The 23,671-nt window shown below is 44.7% G+C and overlaps 1 protein-coding gene across 4 annotated transcripts in view; it reads right to left on the minus strand.

The window, feature by feature from the left end:
• Positions 1-14,378: 14,378 nt before the first annotated feature.
• The window catches only part of LOC142765023 (uncharacterized), a 147,824-nt gene continuing 138,531 nt past the window's right edge, over positions 14,379-23,671 (minus strand). For 3 of the 4 annotated variants that reach the window (XM_075865570.1, XM_075865571.1, XM_075865569.1), the window contains 2 exons: positions 23,229-23,448; positions 14,379-14,520 (listed from right to left, as the gene is read on the minus strand). In XM_075865570.1, the coding sequence (XP_075721685.1) occupies positions 14,506-14,520; positions 23,229-23,448 (235 nt within the window). In that variant the 3' untranslated portion in view covers positions 14,379-14,505. The remainder of the gene's footprint in view (positions 14,521-23,228; positions 23,449-23,671) is intronic. The other variant, XM_075865572.1, reaches the window with a different exon arrangement.

A 23,671-nucleotide genomic window follows, 5' to 3' on the forward strand; every position in this document is an offset into this window, starting at 1 on the left:
CCAAGTACTTGTTTATTCTTTGCAGTATGGCATGTTCTGGAACCTTGCCGATACATGATGTCAAGGATATTGGCCTCATGTTGTCCAAGTTAGGGGGCTTTCCTGGCTTAGGAATAAGGATTGTCCTGGCCAGCTTCCACTGCTCTGGCACCCTGCCTTCTTTCTATGCTGCATTGATCATACCCTTCAGCATTTCAATGGAATCATCATCAAGGTTACGAAGGGCCTTGTTTGATATACCATCCGGGCCAGGGGCCGACCTGCCGTTGAGATCATGCAAGGCTCTTCTGATCTCCTCGATGTTAAAGCCGCCCTCAAGACCTGGATTGGGCCTGCCCTGGTACTGTCTAGTTGGTGGTGCCAATCCTCTTTTGATTGGGAGGTACTTATGCACGAGCCGCTGCACAACTTGCTGTTCTGTAGTGCACTCCATCTCTTTATGCAAAATTCGAGCGATAACATGCTTTTGATTTGTTTTGGTGGTGTTTTCGTTGAGGAGAGTCACTCATTGAGCATTACGCAAATGGATTCGTGTTCACCCACAAACGCGAAAAGTTTCCCCCGGTGGACGGCCATTTATCGCTTATACCTAGCAAAGCTACTTAACAATAACCGGGGCGTCACAATCCTGGAAATCCTACCATCTGCGTGCCCTGACAGTGCACAGTAAATGGGCCCCTGACAATTCCCCTCGGCCGAAATGAGGCAGCCTAGGTGGAACACTTGCTACGTGGCTCGGATTCTGACTCACAGGCCGCGGGTTCAACCACGGCCATGGCGATCGCATTTCGATGAAGGTGAAATGGTAGAGGCCTTGTACTGTGCGATGCGAGGGCACGTCAAAGAACACCAGATGGAATAAATTTCCCGAGTGATCCACTACGGGGTCTCGCATAATCATATCGAGGTTTAGATATGAAACACCTAATGCACTATTATCACATCCACCGAAATGAGACCGCCGAAGAAAGAATCAAAACCGTGACCTGAGTGTTAGAAGCCTAGCACCGAAAATGCTTCAAAACGCGGCGTACCGATAACGACTTACTACCGAATATTTCCTCCCACGAATGAATATAGCCTATACTGTTTTCACTTACGTTGCTATTTGAAAGGCTTTGGCCACTGAACGCTTCGAAAATGTGAGCCGATACTAAAGCGAAAGCGTCCTCGTCAAAATACGGCCCCACACTAATTTTTTCGTCTGAAAAAAAGAAAAACAAGGAGTATAAGTTAAACGCCACGTTGGAAATGCTCATGCCTAGGACGAACGTGCTTTCCGACAAAAATTAACGCTGCTGCTTCCACTAAGTCGTGCGAAGCTAGGTTACAGTCATGGGCGAGCGTATGGAGGGGGGAGCAATAGAGTAGCTTCACCCCCCCCCCCCTGCCACAGTCATGAATAGGGGCGCAAAGGCAGCCCCATACAATAACATAAAATGAAGGGGGGGGGGTGCTACCTTCGCCGGCCCCCACCCCTGGAGGGAATCCCTCCGCACGCTAATGGTCACGGTATAGAGCTGGTAAGCGCCTGGCAGCCTGGCTTGGCTTGGCTTTTTTGTACCTTGTCAAGTGTCCCCCACCCCAAACCCTTTCTGTACTCTATTATTTGTGGCTATACTTGTATCTTTTTTTCATATATATATATATCTTTCTGTGTCTGTTTCCTAGGGTACGTTCGCACTTGGCTTCGAAGGAAGTGAAAGCGACAAAACTCACTGGAACTCGCTGGTTGTCTTCTTACTTATTTCTCTCTCTACCTATACTTATTCTCTGCAAATTATTGCTTTCTTCTGTTTCTGTCTGTTTATTCCTGCCTCGTTTTCCCCCAGTCTATTTTTCTCTGCGTCTTCTGTCTACAGCAATACAGAAAGAAAGTAACGTCTTACTTGCACTTCACACATAGACTACAACATACATAAACAAAGTGCATATAAAATGGAAAATTGAGCATCCATAAGCTGTCTACACGACTACACCCACAAGCTAAAAGTATATGCTTGTTTCTTCAATGAAGTCCCTGGGAATCGGAACACTCTGTGAGGATTTCAATTTTTCACTCAAATAGAAAAATTGACTACGTGTTACTGATGTATTGTGCAAACATATCCAGTTCATGGATGACAACCGAAAAAAGGAATATTTCAGCTTTTCACTGTTATTTTTGTACTATGTAAATAAGCTGGCATGTTTGTGCCAAGTAGCTCGTGTTTGTGATTGAGAAAAATTTCGAACTTCAATTTTAAAATCGATATGAAGGAGCTCACAAATATTTCGAAACATACCTGTTTCGCTTATGCTGCTAGCGTAAGAAGTTCAGAAATATCTCGAGCGTTAGTAATCGCAGACTGAATGTGTGATAGTATTTCGCGATCAATATACTCACAATCTTTGCATTAAAGTTATTATCAAAAGGTGCTGACTCACTGATGAATGTGAAATCAACTTGCGCTAGATTTTCGAAGTTGAAGTAGTTCTGAAAACAAAACAGAAAAAAAAGAATGCACACTTCGCAAAACCAAGGAGTCTTCAATAATCTCTCGTACTTGGAAAATAGCGCTGCCTACTGACAGCAAAGCCTGATAATAAGCATTCGGATAAAAATTCTTTTCTAGGGCACAGCATAGAAAATTCAGCAGTCAAGCAAAAAGTTACTCCATTCGCAAGCAGCCTCTCATAAAACGCAAGCTGTTCTCCACTACGTTAGAAGCTGTTAATAGCTGCCAGGTTTCGTTATTTTGCAGATGGCTGCCACTAGCGAACACTCAATCCCATTCAATTCATTCGTTATTCTTCGCAAAAAGTATGCATCAGTCCTGATATAAAGGCAGAAACGCATAACACGGAGGAGTTGTTAAGGGGGCCCTTAAGTCACGTCCAGGTATGCAAACAGTACAGAGCGCGAGAAATTTGAATAACGGCGGTTGAATGGGTCATTCTTTTCACGTCAAGAGAGCATGAAACAATGTGAGTTAGCTTTGTAACTGGTAAACGATTGGCATTCTATTAGGTCTGTGGTGTATTTTGTTTCAAAGATGTGATGCGGTATGTGTCAATGTAAGTTATCCATGATTTGTGCGAGATTTTCGAAAGGTTCATCACATAACTGCGCAAAAAAAACAGCCGAAAACACGAAAAAAGAGAAAAGGACACACCAGTGAAAAATGTGCGTTTGTATGACCTCTTCTTTCGCGTTTCCGTCTCTTTTTTGCGCAGTTGCACTCTAGATCAATACAAACTCGCCCATCTTATCAATATTTGTTGGAATGGCTAAAGTACTAACATATGGATGAAGCAACATACGAAGTAGTTAGAGTAATTCCCGACATGAATCCGCGGTGCCGTTTGCATCAAATAAGCCTATGATTATTATCACATATATAAACAAAGCCCGCTATAAGGAACAATCTCCCATGTTCGCTTATGCATTCACTTAAGACGACGGGAATATGCAAGCCCTCTATTTTTTTTTTCTTTCGGCGGATGAATGCTGCCCTGCCTCCCTTGGTACTGATTTGCTTTTCCACTATCTCACAGTTCGGAGGCACCTCATTTTATCTTTGTGTAGCCTCCATGATCAGACCGTCTTTTAGTCATAGAGTTTTCTTAAGTTAACTGGAGGAGACTTTGGCATTGCGACCATTCAGCGACCATTAGAATGCTGGGTAGTACATGGAATCACCATACTTTTGGGTCTCGAATCGCACTTGTGGCTTTGCCTATTACTGTGTTTCGGTTTTATTTCGAGAAAAGGAAGGAGTTGTTCTGAACTTCGTGACTGGATTTCAGCTCGTGGGCATGAAAAATCAAGGTGGTGATGCGTAGCTGATAAACTATTGCGGATTGTTCTTTCGTGACAAAGGAGCTTCAAGCCATACGAAGCCAGAAGGAACGTGAAATACGCAGGCCTGCTGTAGGCAAAACCATTTGCCGCCCATGATTCCGATGCTTGCTGAAGTACCATGCGTGGGCAGCTCTCAATGACACTAGCGCTAGAGTTCCTTCCAATGTATTTATAAGAAACTGTATGCTTTAAGCAAGCTGCGATGCGATGTGAGGACGTCATCACGTTTAGGACGTCACCATGCACGTTTACGTGACGACACTTTTCGTCACCATCACGTCTTGTCGACGTGACAAGCTTAAGCGATCTGCGAAGCAATTCCGAAATCATAGGTTGACGTCACCTCGCGATGATGTCTTGCATCACTCGTCACTCAACCCGACGCCACGAGATGGCGCCACGAAGGACGTCAACAAAATTTCGGGCTTCCCGTGGCATCTCTAGGGCTTTCGCCTTGAGAAAATAAAGCTTGCCTCTGCCAGCTGCTTCGATCGGTTGGAAAAACACACTCCCACGGCGATGTAGTCTCCCGCGTTTATTGTGCCACCACCGCTTCCGATAGTGTAGTCGCTTGCATCCGTTGCCCTGTTGTAGTAGTGCCCCGTAGCGTTACTCATTTCAGTATTGACGATTGCGTTTCGTGGCCCCAAAGCAGCTATTCCAGCTCTGGAAGATGGATTCACGCGCAAAAAGTGAACGTCAGAAATAATTGTCGTGGATCTCCAGCAGCATAGTCATATACACATTTATTATAAACCTAGAATAGAAAGCGAGAAAGAGGCCGATATCAAATGATACGATGTCTTGCAGAGCAAGGTGTTGGGAAATAGGTATTAGGAGGAGGAGGGAAATAAAGAGGGTACAGATGAAAGCATAGCGCTGTAAATTCAACATAAACATCAGCATCATCATCATTAATCTTACTACGTCCACTGCAGGACAAAAGTCTCTCCCATGTTCCCCAGTCGACTCGCTGCTGTGATTGATGCAGCCACATTGCACCCGCAAAATTTCTATTTAATCTCATCTGCCGAAAAAACCTGTCTCCCCTTCACCCTCTTTCCTTCTATGGGAATACAGTCGGCGATCTATAAAGACCAGAGGTTTTCTTGCCATGGTGCTACATGCCCCACCAGCGACCATTTCTTCTTGATTTTGACTATAATGTCCCTTAAATCCCGTTTCTTCACTGGTCCACTCTACAAAGTGCACTACAACACATTAAGTGGTTGGGAAAGGAGTGTGACGGTAAAAATCAGAGAAGGAAGAACAGGATCACCAGCTTCGTTGTGTGCAGTCTTCGCAAGATCAGTGCGCATCTGTACATTTTTTCTTCGTAAGTATGTTGAGATGCTCTATAATGCCCGAGCATATGATCGGCTTCCATCATGCCTGTATCGTTGCCGGCAGGCTTGTATGTGCCACTGTGGGGAAAAAATGTGTGCGCAAGCACGCGAAAAAGACGACGAGATCATAATGCCAGTGATCGGATCAGCCTGTCCTGGTGTACTGCTAAAGTTACACGTTGCTGCGCTGTTACAATACAGTGTGGCAATATGATAGAAAGGAACACGATAAAATTGACGTCTTACGGTTTGTCAGCAGAAGAACAATATACAAAAATGTACGCCGCCAAGTTAACAAATCCTTTCGCCACAGTTTCACACATTGGTTTTGCATATCCCATCTGAAAGGAACAAAATTGCCTTCTAAGAGTTAATTCATAGTTTAGAGCAGAGAGATTTCTGAATTAACCCATCAATAAGTCGGTCACGTCTTTTAACTTAACTTTCAGATACTAGAGCACACATGGGACCTAACATGAGAGTACACTAAATAAATGCAATAAAACAAGTTTTATTGGAAGAATTAACTCAAAATGTGCTGGGCGCATTCGCTACAGACGCCTTTTACTTGTTATATTGGTTCTAGCAAGCCCCACTCGAAATATTTCTGGATCTAAGTGGTTTTATGCTGCCTCTACAATCATATGCATGATGATGATGATGAAAAGTTCATTTAGGTCCATAGATGTCACAGGCAAGACCCAGCGTCACCCGGCTTGTCGCACATGGGGACAGCCAAGCCAAGCTTGGCCGTCTGTTCAGAGGCATCCTGGATGGATGGGAAGATTTCTTTGCATTGCTTCTCAGATCGACCCACGTACGACCAAGAGATAATTTCACGTGCTGCCACTATGATGAAAGTTTGGGAATATTTCGCGTCATAACAATCTTATATTGTGTGAAACAGCACATAGACCGAAGGCACAAATGAAATACAGGTGACAACTAGACAATCATTGCATTTCGGCAATCTAGTGTTTTTTCCCTTCCTTTTGTGCTTGGTTTGTGTGCTCTGCTTCAGCCCCGCCACGGTGGTAAGTGGCTAAGATACTCGGCTGCTGACCCGCGGTCGCGCGATCAAATCTGCTGCATTTCTGATGGATGCGGAAATGTATGTCCGTGTGCTCATATTTGTGTGCACGCTAAAATACCCCAAGTCGTCGAATTTTCCGGAGCCCTCCACTATAGCGTCTCTCATAATGATATGGCAGTTTTGGGACGTTCAACCCCACATAACATGCGTTCTGCTTTACTAGTAAAAATTAACGGTCACACGTACATTTGCCCAACTTTCTGTTTTACTGGTCATAAGTGATGACTTTTGTATGACTCAGACTGAAGACGATGCCGCGGGACGCTGATAATGATGACGGCAAAATCTGCCCTTTGGTGAGGCATTCAGTACTTTCACTTTGAGCAGGCTCGAGATGCAGGTGGGTGTGGCCCGTAGTCTGGAACTGCACTTCTCACAGCAGGCTACTTTGCATGGTCAACGTGCGCCTCTTGGTGCTTTCCTTTCTCGCAAGCGAGACAAGGTCTCCCAACGGTTCCTCTCGAATAGGGAAACTTGAGTGGAAATGAAAGTGTGCTGTCTTTCTGACTTAATTTTACAGCAAATCAAAAAGATGTAATAGATGCCTAAAAATTCAAGAGTTGTTGTCCGAGGGTGAATATGTGATAAGTGAAGCTTAGCGTTTGTAGCAGACATACTACCTTTCCTTTCTTTCTTTCCTTCTTTCTTTCTTTCTTTCTTTCTTTCCTTCTTCCTCATTGCACAACCTTGCTTCTTGCGTATGTCTTTTTACTATCCGGGAACTGGACTTCGTGCCATGTACATTATCATCACCGCAGCTCATCTGTTTCTTCAGGCAACAGCGACGGTCGTGTGTGAAACGATACAGTGCAACAATGAAAAGCAACCATGACATCAGGCCGAGTGAAACGACATGTAACCTCGTTAGAAGATCAGACTGGCATACTACAAATGGCTGGTGTTCCACATTTATCGGGCCAACATTACTACTCACCGCACTTCTCAACTAACTGTTAGGAAGGGAACACGCCATAGGCCAACATCGATTACGAGTGGCACATTGCGACGTCTATCGTTAACCGTTCGTATTGATTGCTTGGGCGGTGATTGGGTGCGCGACTGATCAGGATGATGGTCATTTTTTTTATAACCACACACAACAGACGTTGATCCTACCAGCTCTGCTGCAAAACACGAACACACAGAGGAAATAATTTTTTATTTCTCGTTTTTTTCCTGTTCTTGCAAGGTTTATATGCGGTGTTGCCTGTGTTACACCAAGGAACCAAGAAATACGAGAGCGTAAGACAGCCCAGGCCTCTAAAATTATCTGCATTTGAAATGCAATAAGCGCAACATACACGGGGCACAATAGGAGCAATTGAACTGAGAGGTTCGTGTGGGCCAAATAATCATAAAATAATGAACACAAAAGAGCAAACAATGCCCTGCCAACTTCACCGAAGTCTTGCAGGCTAACTAATTAAAAATAAATAAATAAATTAGACATGTTTCAAATAGTATTATTTAAGAAGAGAAAGAGACCTGGGTGGAAAGTTAGAGAGCACTCGCCCCCACACCCACAGCCAATTACTTCCAAAAGAACGAGAGAGGATCTCAGCGACATATTGTACAAAACCCTTTAACAGTATACGCAAATAAATATTTTGACTTGGTCTTGACTTACAAAACAATTTTTTTCTTGCTTTTTTTTTCTCGGTTTCAGTCTTCCATCATGCAGGCTGACTTTGCCATCTTCTTTGTCTTCTCCTTTCATGTCTTTACTGTCAGATAGGATCCCGTAGCGTACATTTTATCGAAGCGTAAATAGACAGTACTTACCGGAAAGACAACGTGTACGCCGTTGTTGGCCATTGTGAATTTCTGATGCAGGCGAATGATGGCAGGCAGAGGACTGTGGGGAAGATAATTCGCCATGCTTTTGGCACTGTGAGTCGGGTGGTTGAGACGCTCGTGGTGGGTATAGCTGTCGAAAAAGGACCTAACTATTCAGCTAGCTGGCATGCAACTGCGGGCGATAGAAGAACCACTCAGCTGCAAGTGATGCTCGAACCTTCAGGAAAGCGCCTTCTGGCGTCGACAAATTATCGACTAAAGAAAAGCGCAAGCTTACGCGACATGCCTTATACGCGTCACGAGTTCGTGATGCTAGCCCCAGCTCACTTATCCGTACGATGAAATCGGCAGCAGTATTGTAGCGTCATGTGCCCGAATACAATTGAGAATATTGAGTGGGCGTCTCAAATAGGTAGGCTTAAGGAACCCGTCACTACGCAGCATCACAAACTCGAAGAAAATAAGTATATTTCATTGCATTCGAACATCCTGATTTTACCAAGACGTTTTCGGTAGGAAGACTTATGACATCCGTCAGCAATGTAGTGTATTTAGCCGAACAGAAGTGAGTGCCCAGCCAAGGTGTCTTGAATTGCTGCAAGTTCAAGACACCCATCGCATTGAATGGAAGGCAGCATTAGTTGGTGATTGCGTGTTATATGAGTCCATAGAAAGACCGGGGAAACGATGCGAGGCAAGTGGAACGTTGAATAGATCGCAATAAGAGGCACTCCTTATTGTGTAAGAATAGAAACGTTTATTTACCGATGAATGTCTCCGCGTGTGCTATACTGACAGTAATGCCACAAACTGTGGCATGAAATCGCGCGAGTGATTGGCCCCGTCTTCACTGGATGTGAAAGTGCACTTCTCGTGAATAAGTCCACCTATGGAAGTGTCGGACAGCCCATCTGCTCAAAGACCTTACTTCTGCTCATACAAGCACTATAGACTACGTGGTTGCAGTGACAATAGGAAGTTTATTGCCCAATACTGCGTTTTTGTATTTTTAGGGCATTTTGCTTTGTTAACCTTTTATTTCATGCTTTCAAAGATCAAGGGTTCCGTCCCTGTCGGCGATAAGTTCGCTTGTCGTGTACGCTGCCTTTTTCACATCTATATCACAGTTATTGCAGTACGTTTGAATAAGTACAACTAATATGCCTTGTGACTTTTTTGCCTTCTTTACTCACTAGTTTTATTAAGGTAGTGTCAATAAATGAGCTCTTGAAAATTTCCTTCATTCACTTTTTCTTGTCCCATCGATTGTGAACATTGACCATCGGCGTCCCGCTTTGGCGCTCCTGGAGTCAACAGATGCAAACAATCAACGTCATCCCCTTATGACTTCACGATATGATGTCATCGTGACGTAACAGATCGATATCAGGGGTGTCAATATGACGTCATTTGCCAAGTCGCTGACGTAATCGCATTACATAATGGCTTATTCAAAGAACCGGTGATCAAGGAGGCAGTACAACGCCCGACAAGGGCCCTCCGATCTTGGAGGCAGTGCGAAACCACTTTGGCTGCGGAAATCTTTCGATGGGTGGCGGTGCAGCATCAATACATCGACTGAGAAGAAAGAAATAGTGGCTTTCGTTTTCGAGTCGTCTTCTGTAAATGCGTTCATGTAAACACTCTCATGTTTAGTGATTTTTGACTTCGATTGTAGTACAAATGGATAAGTATATAAATAAGTAAATAAATAAATAAATACTGGTACTTCGCTTGACATGACTGACTTGCTAAGCTAGGATGTCGTTTAAAAATTAGAAGAACAAGAATCAGCCTGCGATTTGTTTTATTTTTGTATGTTCATGAACAGCAAATGAATCGTTCCGTCACGCGAACCGTCAAAATCCGGTTGTTTCAGCATGGAAAAAGATTGCAGCAAGCAAAGATATCTCCTTCGCTTTGCCACCCTAATCATTAACGAAAAGACAGCGTGTAAGGAACATTTGCAGAAGGTGACTCGAATGGTTTCAGAGTATAAAGAAGGGGATGTTAACGTTGACGAGAAGACGCTGACGGCAGCAATGGACCCCTAATACGCATGAGCATCACGTCGGATGCCGAATTTCCACTGTGGCCAAGACCAAAGCTGTATGATAACAGCCGCGCCCGGAGCATTCTGGTCACAGAGGTCCAATCATTACGGCGAAGACAGTTGAAAAAAAAATGCAATGGAAACGCTGCCTATTTATTTGCCCACTTCAACTGGGAGTAGTGATCATCGTCACACCTTGTCTCTGCAAAAGTACTACTGCCACGGTCCATTTCAACTTTACCTTTATTTGGAGTGAACCTAAACAAAACATCGCTCCAATGGGCATTGTTTGCAATGGCGGGCAGCTGCGCACAGAATACATGGACTAAATTGGAGCAGAACGAAAAATTCAGGGTGCCTTCTTCTATCGGGAAAAAAAAGTGCGGCGGGCGGGGGGGTCTGGCGTACTGAGTTTCGTTTTTTCTTTCTTTCTTCCTTCCTTCCTTCCTTCCTTCCTTCCTTCCTTCCTTCCTTTCTTCCTTCCTTCTTTCCTTCCTTCCTTCCTTCCTTCCTTCCTTCCTTCCTTCCTTCCTTCCTTCCTTCCTTCCTTTCTTTCTTTCTTTTTTTTCTTTCTTTCTTTTGTTCTTTCTTTCTCTCTTTCTTTCTTTTTTCTTTCTGTCCTTCTTTCTTCTTTTCATTCTTTCTCTCTTCTTTCTTTCTTTGCTTCTTTCCCTTCTCTCTTTTCTTCTGTCGCTCTTGCTCTTTCTCTATATCTCGTTATTTCTTTCGTTTTTTTTCTGTCGCACGGTGCAATGCTCCTTCCTAAATGTTTCTTTCCTCTATGCCGGTAATTCAACCAAGGAGGTTTAAAAAATTTCTTTAAACCTCCTTGAATTCAACCAACATCCACGTGCTAACGACCGCAAACATTCAGTTGCTACAGGTAGCAACGAATATGCCACGCTGTCATTTTTAAGCAATGATCAAGTGGGGCAAAGTAAAATGACAAGTGGCTGCAATAAAAGAACCGGTGGCCCTTTCACAGTCGGCTGAATGTCAACAAGTAAGTGACTGAGAGAGCACGACTCATTTCAAAATCACGCATACGAATGCGCGTGTGACAAGTGCACCTTTTAGGGGTGCATTTCATCACGTGAGCCAGCGTTTTCTTTTCATTACGGCGTGTACAAATACTGTAGATATAACAGCTTCGTTGCGTCGAATCGCGCTTTTTTTCACTCCTCTGTCTGCGCACGGGGAGGCTCTATGCTCTCCATAGTAGAGTACCTAGTACTCAAAATCATTAATCACTTTTTCTGAACACAATGATTTGCTTCGCCATCGTGAACTCGTTCACGACGTAATTTTTTTACAGCGAGAGCTGTTATGGGATCCCTTTTCGGGTCACACATCAGTCGTTGTCTGCCGCCGCCGCCGGTGTCCAGAACAACGTTGCGCGAAAATAGAAAAAAACTTTGCGCCAATGACACAATAAGGCTTGAACACGGGTCCGCTGGCTACCAGCCCAATATTCTACCACTGAGTTACGCCATTGCTTGTAACTTGTGAAACTTGCCTTAGGCAGGCATGACCTAGCACCAATGGCACAGTGGGGCTCGACCCCAGGTGCAGTGGGTGCTACCCCAGTATTCTACCACTGAGCTACACCGGTGCTTGTGACTTGTTGTCAAACTTGACTTAGGTAGGCTTGATGTCGAGAAATATATCGCGTTAATAAGACTTATAAAGTGTTTTACAACATCTAAAGAACAACCGGTCGTCGTACAATCCGAATAGCATAATGAGTTGACCGTCCAATGCTCCAAACCATCACAAAAGCTTGTTCTTGTTCCCCTATTAACTGTGGCGCATACCCACTTCAGCCATAATTCCTCATCTTCGTCAGTCACTGCTTGGACCATTGGCACAAAATTCCTTGCAAGTGTTTAAAGGATACCACGCTTCTCAGAAGAATGACGAAAAGTAGCATAGCGAATGCCGGCCTATTACCCAAAAGTTTATATTAACGGCCTAGTGGGTATCAAGCAAGTGTGCTTGCAGTAGTTACCCAATGAGTATTTTGAAAAGGCTCTGAAAGGTAGCCCTTTTAGCTTTAGTTGTGACTGTGCTGCACCCACCACGCAGGCCTGGTGTTTTTTTTTTTTTTTTGCAAACACGGTCTCATCAAGTGTGAGGGCCAGGAGATGGCTTTATGCTTTCCCATAGCAGAGTATCATAGCAGAGTACACGGTAATATTCCTCTGGTTCGAATGAATTGCTTCTCCTTCGTGAACTCGTTCACGGTGAAATTTTTCTCAACACAGCCTTATGAAGTGTGAGGCCCACGGGATGGCTTTAGTACCCGGTACTGTAAATCGTTAAGCACTTTTTCTCAACACACTTTGAAGATATGTCCCTAAGAATTCATGAAGACATTGTCCTGGTGTGACTGCAGCAGAGCACCAAGTTTGGCTTGTTGGTCGAAGTTCATTCTTCAAGGGTACAATTGAGCTAAAACCAAGGAGGTTTGAAAAAATTGCTGGAGTGGAACTTCCTACCCACGAGTTATGCCGTGCCAATCATAAAATGGTGGCTGTGGCAGCCATGTTACTAGGGGCATGATGAGCTAGTTGCGTTCAGTGATTGAGAAGCAGCGTTTTCCTCGCGCGCCCTACGAGTTTAACGTGGCAACCTTTTCGGGCCAGATAGTGCTCAAAGCTGGTCCTTATGTTACTAGTTGTATTTATTAAGCCTCGAAGTCAAGGCAAATTTTATTCGAGATTAAGTCACCAATGCTAGCCTCTGCGGACTACTTCTTCGTAATAAACTATCCGTTATTATAAAATTAACATAGCCTTTGGGCTAACATATTAAAGGCACTTGATGTTTAAGTAGGCATTACCAGAAAACAGCATGTTTCTGACGTCTTTGGAGGGCAAAGCTGGCTTCTCTACTGCTGGCAAAACATTGAGGGAGCTTCCACTCCATAATTTTTTTAAAACCTCCTTGGATTGCACACATCCATTTACGTCTCCCCTCTTCTGAAAGCTTTCTGCATTCAACGCTGTTTGACACTGTGCACGTGATCGTCGGCATTGGAAGCTTTATGCACCTTCCTTAGTCTTGCATAGCCTTCGTGATTGGCCTACCTTTACCTAAACGAGGACGTCACGTCCCGGCGTCATACTGCGAAATCGCCTAATGTTCCGTCATATTGACGCCTGAAACTTTGGCAGTTTTAGCCAAAGGGGTGACAATGCGACACGGTGCCCTCATCCTGTGATGACTCTTTTTGCCATAATGCGAAATTGCCTAATGTTACGTCATGTTGACGTCTTGAATTCTGGTGGTATTAGCCAAAGGGGTGACGATGCGACATGGTCCAATCGTACCATGATGATTTTTTTTGCCACCAGTCCTGCTGATGCCGACATTTCAGGACGCCACAACTGCCAACGTCCTGTTCCGCATTTTCAAGAGGCATTTAAAAATTTCGCCCAACTTAGAATAAAAGTAATACTAGGTTTCACGTCCCAAAAGCACGATAGCATTAGAAGAGACGCCGTGGTTGACCGCTCCGGATATTGCAACCATGTGGTGTTCTTGAACGTCCATAGATATCGCACAGTACACTGGCTTCAAACATTTCACGTCCATTTGACCATCATGACTGCGATCGAACTCCTGACTTTCGGGTCATCATCCGTGCACCAAAACCGCTACACCACCGAGGCAGACTCACTTATTGCAATAATCTTGTAAAGATATAATAAATCTGGTTGTAAATTTTCGCTTCTGGTTGATTTTTAGGATTATAGTGGGCGCATAAGATATTGGAGCATGGGTTTACTCAAAATAAGGGGCAATTAAATTCTTTACAATCGATGAGAATTGTTTGAAATAGTTTATTTTGAAAGAGCTTACGGATTTCTTTTTTTTAACAGCTGGGATTGTTGCGGCACTCGACGAAGCAATTTGCAAACATGCATTTTTTTTGTTCTACATAGCTTCTAAGATACGCTTAAGCGCGGCGCCGAAATACAAACTTGATCCAAGGAACGGCATGGCACACAAGCGTGAAGATGCGCGTAGCAGTACCCCAAAATAAAGGGTTAACCTGGCCTCAAATGTTTTAGTTGAAGTCGCGTTTTTTCGAAGGGTTCTTCAAGTTTCTGTACGCAGAGATATTTCATATGTAGAAACAGCTATAGCATCGTGACAGCACCACCAAGCATGCTTAAGCCGATCCTGCGCGGCAATCACAATACCAAAGCATTGTCACAAAAGAAAACACTACGAATACGCTTTTATGAGGCTGTGCACACAAATTTATTACTCTGGATCAAGGTTTAAGAGAAGCGTTTTCACGTTTAAGAAATCGTCTATTAGGAATATTCAAGCTGTTCGTACGTCTATCCGTGAAACGCTGGTTTCAAAAGGATGTTATCTGAAAATAAATAAATAATGAGTCATAATGAGCAACTTTTCCCGCAGTTCTTTTCATATGCACCTGCACTGGCGTTACATTCCTAATTGCTGCCTACAAATACTGTTGAGAAAATGTATTTTTCGAACAGAAAGGTGGCTCTAGAACACTGTTTCAAAAGTTCCCTTCAGCACTGTGCGGGCTACAGGCTACAGCCAATCGGAAGGGCAGTTAGCCCATTTACATGCATACATTCGCGCAATGTCATCTGCTCGACGGCTTCACGACATCTGCTCGATGATTGGTCTATGCATGCTCATTGCAGATAAGGCTAGTTCATCAACATAAAAATACAGTGAAACTGTGGTCAAGCAGGCATAACAGGCACACAAGCAGGAACAAGCAGGAACAAGTGGGCACAACGAGAACTTAAACCGTGCATTTCTTGTTCTATTGAAGATCAGTAGATGTTCATGTAAGTGGTTCTTAAAAGAGAGAAAAGAAGATAAAAGTGAGCCCCGTAACTGTTTACATCATAGTGCGACACCTCGACGGTGACTCACGAGGGATGGGGGTAAGGATGTATTAAAAGGGATAGGGAGGATTAAAGGGATAGGGATGGAGAAAGGGCAGGGACAGAGAGACCCACATACGGATATAAGGAAAAGACAGGAAAGATGAACATGGTCACAAGAGTCCGAGGACGGGGTACCACTCAGCGAGAGCTCTTGTCACCGTCAGGAGATGGCGTAGGGCGAGCCAGTCGGCCAGAGCTGCGCTGTCGGCGGAGATCGCAGAAACCCGACCGGTTGCCACAAAATCCAGCGAGCGAGCCCGTAAACGTTCATGCCATCGGAATACTTCCCTTTGTGGCTGTTTCTCTCCGACGCTGTTAGTGGCTCTCGTATGAGTGCTTCCTCGCCGACGCGTTCCGTCGCATCTTCCGCTGCAACTCTTCTATTCTCTCATCTTCGTGTCCACTGAAGGAGGATCCGACGAGCGCGAGACGCTGTACGCCAAGTTGCAAGTCCGTTGGAGAATCAGCGTTCTTAGGCCCGTATTCACAAACCAGCCTCGGCCTTACCTCACGTTTTCCCCAACTTCCTGTGTTCTCTACATGCGTTATAAAGGCCCAAAAAATGGTAACAGGGTGAAAGATATGGACAAGTCTGGTTCATGTATACTGGTCCTATTTGTTTATCATGTTCAATAAAGCTTTAAAACCGATAGTGAAAAATCGATGAAAGTATGAGCTTGGTTTGTGAATTCGGGCCTTAGTATGGTGACGCAGCGAAAACGATGCCTTAAAAACTTAGTCAACCCTGCGAGTTTTAAGGCATTGGTTTATCTAGGACTATGTTTTGTCAGGCAAGCGTGTGGTTTTCTTACACCCCATAGCTCTGGTAGTGCTGAACCACAGTGTTGAAACAGAGTATAGTAGATATAGTGCGGCCGATGCTTTGTTGAAAATTCAGCGTAATAGTTTTGATGACGCACGAAAGCACTATTTTTTTTTGTTCGTGTTCCTCAGCTTGGCTTATTATACAAGAGGCAGCAATTATAAATGCTAAAATATCATAGTCAGCAACGTGTGAAGAAATGAGTGATAACTTTTTTTCCTTCCGTTATGCACTCTAGAACACATCTTGGTGCTGCAAGTCGGGCATGGCACTGCAGTGCAACTATTTTCGGCTTGCCAGGAGATCCGACACTGCAGCAGCCGACTTATCAAATACATTGGTATCTCATGAGAGCATGCCCAGAATATAAGGATTCTACGCCACACACATGCTAACCGCAAAGGATATATACAACCCTACTCTTTGCGGTATCGATAGAGTAACAGCAGGGAGCAGCTTTAGGCAAACAGAAAAGCCCCTCAGATATTATTCGCACACGTGTTATACCCGGTACAGGAAAGGAAACGCCAGAGGTGAGCATGCGCTGAAGATGATTCTAACAGGCACGCACCACTTCAGCTTATCTACCTCTTACACTCTAGGGACGTGAATGTTGTACAGATGTCTTAACCATGAACTCTAACACAATTGCATTTCATGGTTAAGGCCTTAATTTTTGTACATCACTATTTGCATTCACGTGCTCTGTGGCGTAGCGTAAAACTTCTATTACAACAGGTTTAAAATTATCCTGCAACACTCATTTAGTGTGGTCAGAAAGCACGACCTATATAGAGCCAAATGTTACATCGCAGCACACTGCCTGAAATTGATACATAATTCTCAAAGTAACTTGCAAATAATTCACCTCTGCAGTCGAGATATTCTGCCTCAAACCCAAATAGATAAACCATAAACTTCAAGTCTATGGCCATCTTGAGATTCGAGATTTATAGAAGACGGGGCAGGCAAACATGAGCACAAGGAATAAGTCAGGACAGCGCAAATGGCGACTAACTGCAAGGACGCACAGCGGCGGAAAAGAACACATGGAAACTGAACCACCATACGCAAGCGATATGCAAACCTGTGAATCTGGCCCACGTGGGTGTTTACTTTTTAAGCATTATGGTTATTACGTTTGATTTCTTTTTGGTGCTAAGTAAGTCACGGTTGATTCGCGCTTACGCTACCACCATCATCGATACTCGATGCACGAATGATTAGACGCACTTCTTCAATCACGTACTCGTACGAAAGAGCACATTCACCCAATTCTGCAACGCACCTACAACATGAACAATGTAAAGACAGAGTGGAAGGTGAGCCTTTGGTTAGCGTTCTCTTGTGTTCTAATTACCCCTGGTTAGCAGAACGGCCCGTCTCTCCTACAAGCAGCTGCAGCTAAAATGACTCTCATACACCACACCGGTATGGAAATGAATTAATTTTTTTCTTTTTTATGAAACACCTGTCAGTGGATTTTTTGTCTATTAGGCGCTTATTCTTCATCTGCCCAGCGTCACAAATCTATTTAGCTAATTTCTCTTATAGGAACACAGGATATCTGTAACCGGACGTTCACGTTCGAATCTATCTTTACAATGATCAAACCATGACATATCCAATGATCCAAGTGTCCAATGATCGAACCATGGCATATCAATAACAGTAGTGCATGCATTAGTCAACCGTCGAACAAGTCGCAAAAAAAATCGAATTCTTGAAAGGGCACCCCAACCAATGCCACCTAGAAAAAATAATCCATGCCTGCTCACTACTCCGGGAATGGCCTTTGACGTCACGCAGTTTTGACTATCGCCTCGTGCTGAGTGGACATACTATTGCATGCTGCCGACATGCGAGAAAGCAGGATTGCTAAGCCTGCGAAGTCTATCGGCGTGTGGTGGTGTTTCTTTTGCTGACTGTATGAAGATACCGTGTTTTTCTGCGTCTGTGAACAGCTGCCTGGTGATATGATGTTCTTCGTTCGCTGAACATTGGCGTAGTGAATGACCTACAAGCTCTCCCAACGGGGCAGTTCTGGGGGCCCAGCTGCCATCGCTATTGACAACGTACCGGAGGGTCGAGTGTTTTCGTTCTCCAAGGACGATCAGAAAGCCAAGGGGGAGTGTTCCGTTCATCGGGACGGAATGGATGTGCATTCGCGGTGTAATTCCGAGGTATGCTTTTGACTTGCTTTAAAAGCGTTAACACGTTCGGTTCTTTCTGCAAAGTGATATCGTGTGCTTTTCTTACTTGTTGGCAAATAAGCCTTGATGTCATACACCTTGAGACGAGTTTCTCTGACGCTCAATTCTGCAATAACGTAACGTGCCGAGACAGCGCTAGGAAGTGCAGATTTAGCGTTTTTGATGAGCGTGTTTGCCGAGACGTGTTCTGCTAGGCTGCAAAACGATGACGAAACGAAGTAGACGCATCTTCGCGCTCCACTTAATTGGCTTCTTAGGCGGAGCGAGATGAATTTTTACGTTCGCTGCTCGCCCCACGAAGAAGCTAAAATGAAGCAATAAAGGCGCATGGCAATTTGTTCTTAGAAGAGGAGTTTCTCTTTCAGGGTGACTGTGTGCGCAGAGCACCGCGGGCTTATTTTAACATCTCCGATTACTTTCTAGAGTTGAGGGAAAAAGTACTGGTGCGCCACGTCGTGCACTTCTTTCAACTACGGAACATTTATTTCCTCGGGTTTCCACCATTTTTTCATAGATATTACATTTATGCGACAGTCTCGCCAAAACCATAGCCCAAGTCATTTCCTACAAATATGTGCTGCTGCTTTACTTTGATGCCTGTAGACACCTGAAAGATTTCTCTGTTTTGTACCTTAGTAAATAAGTGTCATGTGCTGCAAAAAGCCTATGATATATCGCTTTCGTAAATGGTGTATTAGCTCTTTTTCGAACCGAGGGCGTTCGGTGGCGTTTATTTATTTTTAAGAGAGATAATAAATGGCTTACTGATAAATCACGCACAAAAATTTAATGCACAATACATTTCATAAACCACCACCCCTATTCACGCAAAAAGCAATCTTCAGCTATTCCATGTGTAACATTTTATCGTTTCACGGAAGATGGTGCCGGCAGTGACTTGACATCCTGGCTTCACAGCCTATCGTGCATGTTCGCTCGATCAAGCAGCGCCTCCTCTAGTTTATCAATGTCAGCAAGATGCGCCAGATACAGTCATTTGCCACCCTCTCCTCTAGCCCTTTCCTGCGATTGCCCGTCGCGTACCCTTCGTGAGCGGTTTGCGTTCATGCGGGAGAGAGCCAATCATGTAGTGCCTCAACACGGGAATCACCAGAAGTTTTCTTTTTGTTTAGTTGTGTACGATTCCGTGAGGTGGTGTCTTGCATTCCTCGTGTTCATAGTGTTCATCGTCACGTGGGCTGTGTAAATGATACGGTGCTTTGAGATAGTAAACACTTTTAGTTTGACGTACGTAACGAGCCTACATATGCAGCACGATACGTTGCGTACGGTGCTTGCGAAGGGCTCAACGACACTTTTATTTCATCGTATTGACTGTACCGAGATACGTTTGCTTCAACTGGACGAATGTTCTTGGAAATAAAACAGCTTTTGGGCGCTTTTTAGCGCCCTCTTGCGGTAGCTGTGCAAAATCGTCTCTTAAAGTAAAACATACTCTGTTTAGGCCAGCTTTGTTGCTCTCTGCGTTCGACTCCAATGCTGCCCTTTTGCTATCTGGTTTCTATCTCAATCGAGATATCGCGAGAGCGTCACGCCACGTACGCTTCGCCTCGTCACGGTTACGCACGCCGCGTCTTTTTTCGGACGTACGCGCACATCTCTGGAACCGATGCGTTACGTACTGCACATGCGCAGTTCTCTCCCGTGGCAGTGCTGTGTACGTGGGCTGGTCAAGTGCGCCCAGCTAAAAGTGTCTAATGTGTCGCCGTTCGTGGCGTTATGCGGGACACCAATAGGAAAGCGTCACTGCAACGCTACTGCGTGGGTTGAATTTGAGGGCGCTATGATGCAGTGGCGGCATTGCTTGAAGCCACAAAGGAGGAGACCGAAGGAACAAATCTGACATACTTACGGTATCGGAGTGGGAAACACGCCTATCGCATCTTCGGCGGAAAGCGCTTGGACGCACGTGCGACGCGAGCGGAGCTACATGAGAGGTATCTCATGTAGCGCCGCATTACGACCACTCTTTGAATTAACGCGAACCGAAGACTCCCGTTGAAAAGCGCACTTTTCGACTGGCATTGCAGGAAATAAAGGCAGCGATGGGTGAAAGTGGCAATCAGCAGGCCCGAAAATATATTTTATGTGGCATTGTCCCATAAACCGCGTTCAAAGGTGAAGGAGTGGGTTCCTCCTCGTATTTGCTACGCTGCCTACAGGCAATATCTCCTCCTTGCCACACATTTCTTAAAAGCACATGCACGATGTCAGAACTGAGCATTGAGCATATTAAGATTTCGTGCTTGTCGGATAGACGTTGGTGTCTGAGCTTCCGCAGCCGCAGGTGCGGAGCTACCTATCATGTAGCACCGCACCATGACCACTCCCTGAACTAAGGCGAACCGAAGGCTTCCGTTGAGAAGTGCGCAATTCCACTGGCACTGAAAGAAATAAAGGTGGTGTTGGGTTAAAATGGCATTCAGCGGGCCTGAAAACATATTTTATGTGGCATTGAAACATAACCCCGCGTTCAAAGGCGAAGGAGTGGTTTCCTCGTCGTATTCGCTGCCCTTCCTCCATGCGATATCTCCTCCTTGCCATATATTTCTTAAAAGCACATGCACGATATCAGAACTAAACCTTGAGCATATCAAGATTTTGTGCTTGTCAGCTACACGTTGTTACCTGAGCTTCCGCAGCCCGAATAAACACACACACATACACACAAAGATACACACACAAACAAATTGACTTAAGTTGATCGTGCATGAGAGGCAAAGAAAAACAGGCGGGCAGCTGCATGGTAAGGCAGTGCAGGGAACGATTCGCGCCTGATGTATCGCGTATATGGACCAATCGAGAGTACGTACAGTAACGAAGTCACGGGGACCACTCTTCTTGCGTCACGAAGTGTGCCAGTAAGTCGAAAATCGCCAGGCGAGATTAATGCCCTCGTCTTCGTTTTCATGTTTTGAGAGACTGGTGAGAGCTCCTTAACAGTTACCTTCCTGCAAACCTCCACGCGTGGCGTATTGATAGAAAGAACATTGCGAATGCAAAGTATGGGATCATGATTTAATAACTTGCCCAGCGTACTTCATCACTGGATCAATGTGTCCAGCAGTTGCCTGAGCATGTGAAAATGGGTTTCCATTCCTTCTTTCTTTTCGGCCGTTGTGCGTTTTTTTTTTCAGTTATTCGGCAGTGCTTGGGGCGCCTTGACGTTTGTCTCATGATCATAATTGAACAACGTGTCTGAATAATATTTAGCAACTAGCTGAGCCCTCTGTCATTTTGGTTTGAACAGTATAAGCTGTATAGTTACCATGGACTCGTCGGGATGCCGCCACATGCCCAGGCGCACGCTGGCGACCACATTGAATGTAAGCTGCGCGTTTGACGGTGAAAAGTTAAACGCTCAAAGTTATGATGCGCGCTGACAAGGGCGTGCGACCACTCGCACCATTGTCACGCCGATCCTACACATCTTTCAGTGAACTCGCTGGTGTGACAATGAGATAGAAAGCGCTTAAGGCGTGCGGCGAATTCCTGTATCTCCACTAGCAGTTGATGATGATGATGAAAAACATTTATTATAAAAGAGAGAGGTACGGGGCCAAAGCATGACCCCGCTACATGGTCGGCGTCCTTAGTCCGGGACACCGCATGACGAGGCCCCTACTCGCGCCCGTCTCACCAGAGCCCGTTGAGACTCTAGTGATGAGCAGTTGAGGAGGGCAGTCTCCCATGCCTCTGATTGATATGTGGGGATTAACGTCCCAAAACCACCATATGATTATGAGAGACGCCGTAGTGGAGGGCTCCGGAAATTTCGACCACCTGGGGTTCTTTAACGTGCGCCCAAATCTGAGCACAAGGGCCTTGTCTCCCATGCCTCTCGGGAAGGAGTAGAGGAAGGGGGTAGTCAAAACAAGTGGGCACAAAATGAACCCTGGAAAGGGAGGCAAGGGAGGTCACTGTAAAGGGAGGTCAAGGAAGTTCTGGTTTGTCGTGAGAAATCGTTGTTTCCTAGTAGTTAACGGACTGTTTGCGACAGTCTATTCATGAAGCAATGTGCTCTTTCAGTGATGTCATTTAACGGTTACTTGGAAGGTTGTTGCTGGAAACGTTGAAGGATATCACAGTTTGGCATAATTTTCCACAACACTGCCCCAATTACAAATTTACAGCAAAGCATACAGATGTGAACAGAGGTAGTAACGTTTCACGTATACGAAAGTACTAACGTACACCAACCCTGGCAGTACAAGTCAGGGGTCTCAATCTGTGCGCAGAAAGCGGGCCTCAGGCAATAGGCGCAGACAGTTGAAGCGAAGAGGGAGGGGGCGGGAGGGGGCGGGCATGAAAGAGATGTCAGTGGCCGTTCTCAATTGAAATGACACGAAGCGTATCAGATTAAGTGTATTTTTTAAGGGCTCGTGAAGTAAGGATTTGAGAAACTTCAATACACACGTGCCGAATGGCTGAAAACTGTACGCCAGTTCTAAAATATTGTTTCTTGATCTATGCTTTTTGTTCAACGCGGGAACGCTATATGAGTTGCCTCATGAAAAGAATGCTTAAGTCATGACCATGTAGCTCACGCACGTGCTCAAGAAGAAAAACTAAAGAAAATATTTCAGAAGAAAGCAATCACGTGCGGGTGGCAGGCTGCTAGTGAAAAGTTTGCTGGTTGTACGCGGTGCGTGGGCTATCTGTTTGAGACCTCCTGATCTCAGTAGTAACGAGAATATTTAACACCCCTAAAAGATAAGAATGGTTGCTACAGATAGCAAACGCTCCTATGATGTTGTAAACGCTGCAGTCACTACCATTTTTATGGTTGCTACAGATAGCAAACGCTCCCATGATATTGTAAACGCTGCAGTCACTACCATTTTTATTGGTGTAGGCTTAGAAGAGTTACTTTATTTCTTAGGATGTAAAAAGAGTGCAAAGATAGAAACAAGGACTAAACACGAGACGAGAGGGCGCTGAACTCGCAACTAAGATTTATAGGAAAGAACACGCACGTATATCAAGCAACCGACTTAGAATAGTTAATCATCGTCCACATTTCTTCCGTTTGGGCAGCTGAAAACGTGCGTATTTAGACATCCAAAGAAGTGTAAATTGAGACAGCACAACTTACGTGCACAACGTGTTTCATGGCGAAGTTGCTCGTGAATCTGGGTACAGTAAGGTCTTCCGCGTCGAGTATGTCCGTTGTTTGTACAGACAACACCTTGCCGTAGTCAGTAAGAATGATAAATCTCGTAAGCGTCCTCTGTATATTCATCATGACTAAAGTTGGCGATTTATTTGGTTTCCCGAGGTTATCTACTGCTTTTTTAGGGCTTTTAAAGCTGATGCTGGAAATAATACACACAACATTATTTAAAAAAATTAAAACGCTCGACTTCAGATCATTTGGTTATGGATACGGAATTAAGATGGCACAGCAGAATGGCAAACAGGATTCACACATTTTACTGAGCGCTCTAGCTGGCGTGTTTGCGACATACGTATTTATTTTCCGGATTACGTTGACATTTGTTTCCTGACGCTAAGCTTAACATTGTTGCACAACCTAAC

Source organism: Rhipicephalus microplus, chromosome 6 (assembly GCF_043290135.1).
Source record: "Rhipicephalus microplus isolate Deutch F79 chromosome 6, USDA_Rmic, whole genome shotgun sequence".
Classification (NCBI taxonomy): domain Eukaryota; kingdom Metazoa; phylum Arthropoda; class Arachnida; order Ixodida; family Ixodidae; genus Rhipicephalus; species Rhipicephalus microplus.